The sequence below is a fragment of the Bubalus kerabau genome, chromosome 8 (assembly GCF_029407905.1).
Source record: "Bubalus kerabau isolate K-KA32 ecotype Philippines breed swamp buffalo chromosome 8, PCC_UOA_SB_1v2, whole genome shotgun sequence".
Taxonomy (NCBI): domain Eukaryota; kingdom Metazoa; phylum Chordata; class Mammalia; order Artiodactyla; family Bovidae; genus Bubalus; species Bubalus kerabau.
In genome coordinates, this window is record NC_073631.1 from 63,857,106 (window position 1) to 63,869,516 (window position 12,411).

The 12,411-nt window shown below is 40.8% G+C and overlaps 1 protein-coding gene across 1 annotated transcript in view; it reads left to right on the forward strand.

The window, feature by feature from the left end:
* Positions 1–12,411, forward strand: part of AOAH (acyloxyacyl hydrolase) — a 184,338-nt gene that overhangs the window by 38,532 nt on the left and 133,395 nt on the right. Inside the window, exon 4 of the mRNA XM_055590397.1 lies at positions 1,304–1,403. Within this exon, the coding sequence (XP_055446372.1) occupies positions 1,304–1,403 (100 nt within the window). The remainder of the gene's footprint in view (positions 1–1,303; positions 1,404–12,411) is intronic.

Consider the following 12,411-nt stretch of genomic DNA (forward strand, 5'->3'; position numbering starts at 1 on the left):
CACATACTGCTGCTGCTAAGTCGCATCAGTCGTGTCCGACTCTGTGCGACCCCATAGACGGCAGCCCACCAGGCTCCCCCATCCCTGAGATTCTCCAGGCAAGAACACTGGAGTGGGTTGCCATTTCCTTCTCCAATGCATGAAAGTGAAAAGTGAAAGGGAAGTCGTTCAGTCGTGTCTGACTCTTAGCGACCCCATGGACTGCAGCCCACCAGGCTCCTCTGTCCATGGGATTTTCCAGGCAAGAGTAGTGACCTTCGATTTTTTTTTCTTTTTTATTGAAGTATAGTTGATTTATAATATTGTCTAAGTTTCAAGGGTATAACAAAGTGATTTGATTATATATATATTTCTTTATTTTCCATTATAGTTTATTGCAAGATATTAAATATAGTTCCCTGTGCTACACAGTAAAACCTTGTTGTTTATCTATTTCGTATGTTAGTCTGCATCTGTTAATCCCATATTCCTAATTTATCCCTCCCATCTTCCCCTTTGGTAACCTTAAGTCTGTTTTCTATATCTATGAGTCTATTTCTATTTTGTATATAAGTTCATTTGAACTATTTTTTATATTCTACATATAAGTAATATCATACAATATTTGTCTTTGACTTACTTCACTTATGATAATCTTTAGGTCCATCCATGTTGCAGCAAATGGCATTATTTCATTCTTTTTTATGGTATCATTTAACTCTTTTTTATTCACTTTCTTGGTTTAAGAAGCGTGTTGGGAGTGGCAGGTAGAAACTGAATATGGAAGCTTTGTTTTAGCCCCTTCAAATCTAAACATAAACCCAAATGCTTGAAGAACACTATCCTTACACCATCCCCAGGGGAAAAAGTCAAAGGTAAAAAAATAAATTTACTTTAAAAGGAAAAGAAATGCTTTGATTACACCTAAGAAAATGATTTCAGGTGTTTAAGGTCATATCATAAAGATATTTTTTGCTATAAGGCTCAGCAAACTTTAAAATATTGTTCCCATCAAATTACACTCCTGTCCATTTCTCCTATCTCAATTTTATTTATGGCTGTTCCAGAAAAGCATCCCAGTGCCCATGCAAGAGGCTGGCTTACAGCTCAGTGCTGTTAGCCCCTCTCTCCCCGCCCCCAGGACCTTAATGTGAAAGTAGAATGCAAGTGGCAGGAAATTGTTATGATCCAGCAGCTACACTGGACTGGACTCAAAGGCCATGCCAGAATCCATTCCGGGGATTTACCTTCTTTTGAAATTACTTCTGTTTTCTAATGCCTGAGAGCTTTTAAATAGCCTTTGTTTTACCCTATTTCCCTCCAGATTCAGAGCAGATATGAATGCTGATGTGGTGTGTCACACCCTGGAGTTTTGTAAACAGGATCCTGGCCAACCCTTGTGTCACCTCTATCCCCTTCCCAAGGTGAGTGGTTTGTCATTCCGAACTTCAGATCACAATGACATGCAAGCCCTTTGGACATGTTGTAAAGGGAGGTTCAGCTTCACTGGCTCCGTGGTTTGGGACAGGGACCTGCAAAATGACATTTTCCATTATATCACCCAGAATAATATTCCCAAAGTTCAACTTAGATGCCTCCCCCATGCTGCCAAAGAATGTCTTTGCTGTTTATTTTGGACTGTAATCTAGACTTGGGCGGGCAGTACATAGGAAATCTGGCCAGCCAAGGTGAGGAGAGGTTAAATCCCTCTCTACCCCTTAAAATTCAAGCAAGTTACTTTTATAGAGTGACCAACTCATGTATTCTGCCTCCGACTTTTCTGGTATCAGCAATGGAAATCCTACATCCTGGGAAAACTCAGGCATTTGGTTCCCCTAATCTAAGCTTTATTGTTCTCACTAATGTGGGCCTAATCAAATACCTGAAATACCTCCCTACTACATTTGTTGGGGAAAGTAGGTAAGTTAATACATATAAAATGCTTAGTGCAATACCAGCTGTGTAAATAAGTATTAATAAAATAGTAGCTAATATAATTATTACCAATATTATTATTATTCAGAGATAGCTGTTCAGAATACCCTGTGTGCATTATATCATGTTGGACAATTTTTTTTTGGAATGCAGACAGAGAAAGGCAAGTGTTGACACAATTTCCTGCTAATGCTGTGTGCTTAGTCATATCTGACTCTTTGCAATTCCATGAACTGTAGCCCATGAGGCTCCACTGTCCATGGAATTTTCCAGGCAAAATTACTAGAGTGGGTTGCCATTTCCTACTCCAGTGGATCTTCTTGACCCAGAGATCATACCTGCATCTCCTGCATCTCTTGTCCTGGCAGGTAGACTCTTTACCACTAGGGCTACCTGGGAAGCCTTACCCATTAGTTGGGTATCAAAATAATGATTTTCAGAAACTTGCTATGAAAATAAAATAAAACAAAATTTTATGCCCCTTTTCCCATAATTGTAGTCTTTCTGTGTATAACATAACAGGCTTCTGATTACTTGTCATTTCCTTTTTATTCTTATTGAAAAGAGGCCAGTTTAACACACTTTTGGTCTTGGCATGGTTTTGCTGACTGGAAATATTAAATATCATGATCCTAAAAGATGATGCTGTTATTAAAGTGCTGCACTCAATATCTCAGCAAATTTGGAAAACTCAGCAGTGGCCACAGGACTGGAAAAGGTCAGTTTTCATTCCAATCTGAAAGAAGGGCAATGCCAAAGAATGTTCAAACTACTGCACAATTGCACTCGTTTCACAAGCTAGCAAGGTAATGCTCAATATCCTTAAGCTAGGCTTCAACAATACGTGAATTGAGAACTTCCAGATGTACAAGTTGGATTTAGAAAAGGCAGAGGAACCAAAGATCAAATTGCCAACATCCCTTGGATCATAGAAAAAGCAAGAGAATTCCAGTAAACATCTACTTCTGCTTCATTGACTACGCTAAAGTTTTTGACTGTGTGGATCACCACAAACTGTGGAAAATTCTTGAGGAGATGGGAATACCAGATCACCTTACCACCCTCCTGAGAAACCTGTATATAGGTCAAGAATAAACAGAACCAGACATGGAACAATGGACTGGTTCAAAATTGGGAAGTAGGTCAAGTACATCAAGAATACGTCAAGGCTGTATGTTGTCACCCTCTTATTTAACTCATATGCAGAGCACATCATGAGGAATGCTGGGCTGGATGAAGCACACGCTGGTATCAAGATTGACGGGAGAAATATCAATAACCTCAGATATGCAGATGAAACCACCTTTATGGCAGAAAGTGAAGAGGAACTAAAGAGCCTCTTGATGAAGGTGAAAGAGGAGAGTGAAAAAGTTGGCTTAAAATTCGACATTCAAAAAATGAAGATCATGGCATCCAGTCCCATCACTTCATAGCATATAGACGGGGAAAAAATGGAAACAGTGACAAGACTTTATTTTCCTGGGTTCCAAAATTACTGTGGACAGTGACTAGAGCCATGAAATTAAAAGATGTTTGCTCCTTGGAAGAAAAACTATGATTAACCTAGACAGCATATTAAAAAGCAGAGACATTACTTTGCCAACAAAGGTCTGTCTAGTCAAAGCTATAGTTTTTCCAGTAGTCATGTACAGATGTGAGAGTTGGACCATAAAGAAAGCTGAGCACCAAAGAATTGATGCTTTTAAACTGTGGTGCTGGAGAAGACTCTTGAAAGTCCCTTGGACTGCAAGGAGATCAAGCCAGTCAAACCTAAAGGAAATCAACCCTGAATATTCATTTAAAGGACTGATGCTGAGGCTGAAGCTCCAATACATTGGCCACCTGATGTGATTCACTGGAAAAGACCCTGATGCTGGAAAAAATTGACAGCATGAGGAGAAGAGGGTGACAGGGGATGAGATGGTTGGATGGCATCATTGACTCAATGGACATGAGTTTGAGGAAACTCCAGAAGATAGTGAAGAACAGGGAGCCTGGCGTGCTGCAGTCCATGCGGTCACAAAGAGTTGGACACAACTGAGTGACTGGACAACAAATATTAAATATCATAAGCCTGTTCCTTGAACTGAGAGATAGAGATGTAAATATCTGGGGTACATGCGCATTTCATGCTAACTTGATGATTGACTTAACTGCTAGTTAAATTTCCCTTAATTCTACCTGAGAAGCTGTTGGCTTCACTGATGTCTGGAAGAGTTTGTTAATTTTAATTTAAAAATTTCCATATATTCAAATAGCATGCAAATATGATATTATAATATTTGCTATTTGATAATGTATAGAAGACACATCTCTATGTACAAAGGCAAGTGATATGGGTTTTCATGGTTTCCTTAAATAACATCATTTTATATATTTTCACACTCACAGCTATATATAGTCACAAAATGTTCAACTTTATCCCATTTAAAATGACATTCTTTATTTTTATACTCTGTAGAATTTATACTCAAAATAGTATTTCCTTGTCCTCCCATCACCACCCCCTTTTCAATTCCCAATTCGGGAACATTTTGACCATCCTTTCTGGGTAAGAGGAAGTTAGAGGACTTCATCTCAGAAATGATCAGTTTCCTCTTCAAATCCGCATCGCCAACCTCCAGCTTTACAGATGACCCAGAAAAGAGGAGCAGTTGGTGCAGTGTGGGCAGTCATCTGCCTCCACGATTTCATTTAATAGCAATAACAGGTATTTACTGAGCACTCACTGTGCTTATTCTTCATCCTCTTTAATCTCCCAAATACCCCTAGCATGGAGGCACCCTTGGATGACCCCTTTTCTAAGACTGAGGAAACTGATAGTTAGAAAGGTTATGGAACTGGAAACTCACTCCCTTGGGAAGGACTGGAACTGAGATTCATGTCCCTGTCCTTCATTCAGAGAGGCTGGTTGATCTCTTAACCTTTATGTCAGTGTTTCTTGAAAATCCCCTCGGGGTGTCTCCTTACAGCAGTTAACTGAAATCCCACCACCAGAAATAACCAATGTTAAAATATTGAATGCTTTCCTTTTAGTATTAAATAAATTATATTAATTTCTTTGAGAGTTATGATACTGTTGTATATACAATATTTTATTTTACTTTTCCCCCTTAATTTTACATTTTGAGTATGTATTTTTTTTAATGGTACATATCAGACCTTCCTTTCATTCTCATGACACACAAATTACACCTGCAAAGCAAGTGTGAATTAGTAGTAAAGATACAGGTATAATTTCCATCCCCCTAGAAGCCTTCCTCATGACTTTCCCAGTCAATAACACCCCCCATGATAGCCACTACTCTGAAATCCACCACAGAGTAGTTTATTTATATGAAGATCTACTCTTGAATTTCTGTGAATAGAATAATACGATATAGTCTTCTTTGTGTCTGGCTTCTTTTGTCTGTGAGATTCATCCATGTTGTTATGAGTAACAGCATCGTTGAATGAAGTAGTCACACAATCATCTTTTGATGTTACTCCTGCTACATAGTCCCATCTAGTCCAACCAAATCTTACCCTCTTTCCAATAAATTTTGAACATGGATGCCAGAAATGTCTTTCTATAAATAGATATGATCTTGTCACCCCACCCCAGTACCTTTGCCTGAAGCTTGAGGAAGCCTACCCTGGATCCTTTTACACACTCCTCTTGTCAGAGTTCCTGTTTTTTCTTTCTTTAAAGTTACTTTGTTTTGAATGATACATCTGTGTGATTGTCTGTGTCTCTCCCACTAGGCTATAACCTCCAGGAGATCAGAGTTTATCTTCTTTACACTGTATACCCAATGTGTAGGACAATGCTTTATACATAACAAAGAAATATTTGTTTGTTGCCTCAACCTTCCCACATTTCCTGCACCTTTGTCCTTAATAATTCCTTCTGCCCAGAATGACCCATCAACGTCAAGCCCATCCTTCTAGCTCATCTCACTGCCACTTTCTCTGTGAAATAACTCCTAATCCTCTCGACAAAGTGTTCACTCTCCTCTCAGTCATCAGCGTGAAATGCTTTTTGAGTACTGCCATGTGCTGGTGCTGTTCTAAATGCTTCATACATAATTAACCTTATGAAGTAGGTGGTGTTGTCGGCCACACGTTGCAGACGAGGAAAGGGAGGCACAGAGATAGGAAGATGTTACATGTACATAGGTTTCCTTGTTAGAGTGTAAATAGACCAGGCAGCAGTTCTGCATCTTGCCCATCTTTGTCCCCTCCATCATGTCAGGCACATGCTTGATACATGAGTGAATGTGCCAGGCACTGCACTGTACATGGGTGATCTCATTTAGCAATGCCCTTGGGGGAGTATATGTAACTTAGAGATGAGGAAACGGAGACTAGAAGGTGAGTTTTTCTCAGTTTCACAGCTAGTAAATGGCAATGAGAAGCTTCAGCCCTGAGTCTGTTTGTCGTTGAAGCCCAAGTTCTTTCCACTGTGCTCTGATTCTCCATTGATTCTCCTGGGGTACTGGTATTTTGAGTTAAACCACTGCTCCTGGGCCAGCTAGTTCCTCATAAGCAGGACTGTACACACTTGAGATCTTGCTTTGTGTGTGTTTCAGATGCCGGTAAAATGTAGTGTGATACAAGCCATTGTCCCTGTGAAATGCATTTTACAGGGTGGAGGGATGAAGAAATCTCTCTGCTCCAGGGGCCTGCAGGGGGAAAGTGTAGAAAAATGGACATCTGACTTTAGGGGGGCCAAAAGCGAAAGGTAGAACAGCTTGTAGGGATCCCCTGAACCTACATCATTTGCAGCGACGTTGAAATTTCAGCCACTTCTTGCCAGTCCTTCAGCTTCGTCTTTATATCCTTTTCTACCGTGTGCTCCAAAATGACAATTCCATCCATAATTAATTGAAGCAAGAAACAGTCTGCAGCGTTCAGTGGGTACCAGGAGGATGGAGTGAGAAGAGGGGGAGTGGAGGGGAGACGAGGACAAGACAAGGAGAAACAAGAGAAGGGGGAAGAGGTGAGGAAAAGGAAACCTGCAGGCTGTGTTGTAAAGACCACCCAGATGGTTTTGTGTCACCTACTTTAGGGGGATTATTTATTTCATCCCTCCTCTCGTTCACACACCAAGCAAGGCCCTGCCTACTGCTGCTGTGTGTCTCTGTATGCATGTGCTTAAATGTGATTCTGATACCACAGCTCGCCAACTGAAAACCAGATGTGGTTCCTCCATGTGTGCCCTTCTGATTTGAACCTCTTCTCATTTTTGGGTCAGAGAACAACAGTGCATGCGCTCATGCTCCGACTGGGCTAGGTGCAGCCTGGAGCCTCCTCAGTCTTATGCTGTTCCCTCCTGGTCCCCTAACTCTGAGATCCCCAAGCAGACCCTGTGGCTTTGAACAGATCCCTTTCTTCACCACCCCTGAGCTGGAGGGACAGGCTGCATCTACCAGCACCTCTAAGGTGTGCTCAAGACTTACTTCACAGCACTCTGATCCACATTAAAAGAGAATTATATTCAGAAGGTGTATGCTAGTGGAGATGGATTCTCCTACTTCTCTGGGGTCTCTGGCCCATTTAAACTACTGCTAAAGAGATCTGCTGCCTTAGGAAAGCAATCTAGACTTTGCAACAGCTTTTCCCACGGTAAATCCAATTTCTGCAGGAAACCACCATAACTCTCCAGTGCTGAGTGTGTGGGCCTGTGGGCACGCACAAGGAATCTGTGCTTCCCTGGAATCCAAACAATCAGGAAGCTGACATAAGTAGATTTGGAAAGAGTAGATTAGCACTTTTTATGAGAAAGCGATGGGCTTCCCAGGTGGCACTACTGTTAAAGAACCTGCCTACCAATGCGTGCTAAGTCACTTCAATTGTGTCTGAATCTTTGTGACTCTATGGACTGTAGCCTGCTAGGCTCCTCTGTCCATGGCAAGAATACTGGAGTGGATTGCCATACCCTCCTCAAGGGGATCTTACCAACCCATGGATCGAACCCGTGTCTCTTATATCTCCTGCATTGATAGGTGGGTTCTTTATCACTAGCACCACCTGGGGAGCCCTAATGCAGGAGACATAGTAGTGTGGGTTCAATCCCTGGGTCGGGAAGATCCCCTGGAGGAGGGCATGGCAACTCACTCCAGTATTCTTACCTGGAGAATCCCACGGACAGAGGAGCCTGGAGGGCTATGGTCCATAGTGACACAGGACAAATTCTTGTTCAATTGAGGAATAAACAAGCTGATCTCAGGGATTTATATTTTTTAAACATTGTTTATTAAGAAAATATCTGGCATTAATAAAATACCTGGCATGTTTTTAATGGAAGGTAGTAGAGTTTAGGAAAATATTATAGATGAGCAGGAAATTCGACATTTTCTAAGATTTATTAATCACTAAATTTAATCCTACAATGGACAGCACCTTTCCATTCAAATGATGTGCTCAGCTCTGTGAGCTCACAAAACGCTTTTAGATACATTATCATCTAATCACCCCCAAACTATTTTTAATAAGCTTTTTATTTTGGAATACTTTCAGATCTACCAAAAGTTGTAAAAATATCATACCATACCATGGAGAGTACACCTTGACCCAAGTTCAGTTTCCCATAATGTTAACATTTTAACAGTACTTAGTCAAAACTAAAGAAGCCACATTATTCTTGTAATTGTCATGTACTAGTCCTTAATCAATAGTCACATGACTATTTCTTACCAGGTGTCTCAGTGGTAAAGAATTTGCTTGCCAACGCAGGAGACGTAAGAGACATGGGTTCAATCCCTGGATTGGGAAGATCCGCTGGGGGAAGAAATGGCAATCCACTCCAGTATCCTTGCCTGGGAAATCCCATGTACAGAGAAGCTGGTGGCTATAGTCACAAAGAATCGGATGTGACAGAGTATACATGCACACGTGACTATTACTACTCATTACTAGTTTAGACTTGATTTGGTTTTCACCTTTTTTTAATTTGCTAATGTCCTTTTTTCTGTTCTAAGATCTAATCCAAGACACATGTTGCATTTAGTGTTCCGTTAGTTTCCTGTAGTCTGTGACAGCTTCTCACTATTTCCTTGTTTTTCATGACTTCGACAGTTCTCAGAGTACTGATTAAGTATATTCATATAATGTCCCTCGAATTGGGATTTGTCTGATGTCTTTATTTTGAGTAGAGAGACTTACAGGTTTTTGGAAGGAAAACCACAGAGGCTAAGTGCCCTTGTCATTACATTTTATCAGGGATACATGATACATGATACCACGCTCAGTTGGCTAAGGTGGCATTTGCCAGGTTTCCTCACTGGGAAGTCGCTATCTTTACCTTTTTCTTTTCTTTATTCATTATAACTGAGTCACTAAATCTAACAGAATGGGGGCTCCAAGCTTACCTCCGGGAGAAGGGAGTATCTATCTACATACATTATTTGAAATTCTTCTGCAAAGATGTGTCTCTTCTTTCCTATTTACTTATTCAGTTATTCATTTATGTCAATATAGACTTGTATATAAGTATTTTATACTTGAGTTATAATCCACTACTGTTACTTATTTTCTTGCTCAGATTTTTTTCGGTGTTGGCCACTAGGATCTCTTTCAGATTGCCCTGTGTCCTTTTCAACACAGTGCCTTTTCTTTCTTTTTTTTTTTTTCCTTTGCTGTTCTTCCTTCTTTCATTTTTTCCTCTTTCCCTTTCAAACTTCCTTACTTTCTGGTAATGCCAGATGAGTATTGTATTGTCATCTTGTATTTTTTCTGCCCCAACCCTAAAATCCACCATTTTCTAAGATGGCTTGGTTCCTTTTATTGGAAAATGGTGTTTATAAACCAAGATCTAGTTGCTGGGTATTCAAGTTGTTACTGGAATGACATTGCTTCTAGATCCTCCTGGTGGAGAATTTAATAAAGTATGTATGTATGTAACCTATGAATCTATCCATCTGTGTGTGTGTGTGGGTATGTGTGTGTGTGTGTGTACTGATGTCTCCAACTTTAGATAGTATCACAGGGCCAAACTCTGTTATAGATATAGTTATTAAACATATTTTGGAGTTGAGGCTTAAGGTCTTGACCTAGGTTTCATATCTAGTGAGAAGAACCTGAACTTAACCTGGGGCTTCAGACTTCAGACCTGCAACTCTTCACATCAGCACATGTGTGTTTGGCAGAGATTATGAAGCACATTCAGAGTAGCCAGTTCTCAGTATCAGAAAGTAAACATCTCTTGGTTTTAGTTTTAATGGAAATATTATGAAGAGCTTAAGTTCTAAGAATCTTGCCCAAGGATAGCAACTTTCTACTTACTGGTTAAATCATTTGGTCAGACATTCACATAGCCAGCCACGCCTCAACAAACATTTCTTGAGCACTTACTGTGTGCTAGCCCCACTGCAAGGCACATTGAGTAAGCGATCTCTTTTAACCATCACAAATCTGCAGGACAGATATGACTCCTCCGTTTTATAGATAAGTCCACTGAGACTTGGAGAATCAAAAGACTTGCCTATAGTCCTGTATCTTCTACAGAATGATTTTTTTTCCCCTAGGCAGCAAATATTTATATAGAGAGAATTATGTAGGACAGTATTCCAGTAAATGAGACAGGCAGTCACGATGCAAATAGTGATTCTACAAGGGAGGCAGACTTGTAAACAAACGCTGACGAAGAGACAAGTGTTCTAACAGAGGGTGCAAAGAGGAACAGAAAGCGCAGCAGAGCAGGGCTGGGCTCTCCCTGGGAAGGAGTGGAGACGGCTCCCTCCAAGGTGCAGCAGGTGTTGACTGCATATGCAGGCTTCTGGTTACATCTGCCTCAGAGCCCTTGTTTTTGGGTACTTGGCTTAGAACCCTTCCAGTTCTCTGCACAGTCAGCTACTTCTCCTCCTTCAGCTTTCTGTTGAAATGTCCCTCCTCACACTCCATCTGAAGGTCTTCTTTGTGCTCTCACACAGCACTTTGTTTTTTTTTCCTAGCACTTGAGGATAGGAACCATGTCTTTTTCACTCACCATCATGTTTCCAGGACTGTGCAATGCCTGACACATGTAGGTGCTTTATAAGTTTTGTTACATGAAAGACAAGCTGGAAAGGGCCTTTCTGAACATGTATTTGCTTTATTCCTCTCTAGCAAGGGTTTATCTGATCTCAGTGGAACATACCAGAGTATAAATGGTTTAGCTGATTTTAGAACGTGAAGCAGTTTTTAGAAATATGTGTGGAGTCCCACCCAAGGGCATCTGGTTCAGTACTTCTGGGGTGAGATTTGAGCAGCTGCACTTCTACAAAACTTCTGATGAGCACTGAAGGGTAAAAACTGTTGGCCCAAGCCTGAAAGCTGCCATCAACAAGCCTGAAAATATTGTTTCTCCTCCTGCTGCTGGCCTTTTCTTTGTCATCTGGTAGTTTCCCAGACACCCAAAGTCACATGTCTCCATTTACCCCCAGCCTCATCCTTGGTTCCTTGACTTCTGTCCCTTTTCTCATGGATTCATTAACAAACTCTGTTTATGGGCTTCAAGTCTCCAAACCCCCACTGCTAAGACCTCTTAGAAGGGCTGACGGAACTGAAGGTTTTAGAAACAATATATTTAGAGTTCACTCCTTTTTTATGGATTTTCTCATAACAGTTTGCTAATTGGGCCAAATTACACTGAAGTTATCTACACCCAAGTAGTGAAAGGAGGATACCTATTAACCAGCTCAGGTTGCTCCCATTCCAAAAATTAATATAAAAATAAACCCCAGGACTCCCATTCTTCTCCAGCTACTATCTAATTTTTTCCTTCCTCTAATTGAGGGATAGTTCAATATTGTGGTTATGAGCACAGATCTTAGAGCCAGAACACCTGGGCTCAAAACCTGGCTGCATTTCTTATGTTCTATTTCTCCTTAAACAAGTTGCTCAATTGCTCTGGGCCTCAGTTTCTTCATCTGTAAAGTGGACATAATACTCAGGCTTCATAGGGTAGTTGTGAATATTTTAAAATTTAATATATATTTCCAGGTGTGTTTATATGCATATATACCTATAAATGTGTATATGCATTTTATAGTGGGGCAGGAGATTGAATTTTAGGATGGTGCTTTCTTTGCTTGTAATAACCATTAATAAGTGTTAGGAGCAGCAGCAACTTCCAGCTGTCTTTTAAAGGAGAAGAGCTTTTCTTCATGTCCCATTTGCTTCTCAAGTTACTGCAGGTTGGCCTCTAGCCCCATTACTCTAATAAAACACTTCTCCTTAAGCTGATGACTTAAGGAGTCACTGATGACTTCCTAAACATCAAATCCAGGATCATTCTTGTCCATTATCCTTTGCGTTTAACACTGCTTGCCACTCCCTTCCAGAAACTTCTCTGCTCTTTCCTGGTTCTCCTTGCACTACTCTGTCGCTTTGAGGCTACCCTTCCCTTCCTAAGCACCAGGACCCACCCAGCCAGGACTCTGCTCACTTGGGCTTTCTCTCTGAGTAATTATAGTCAGGACAGCCTGGCAGTTAAGCACAGACTGCCCAATGCCATCCTGCGGGGATCAGTGACCC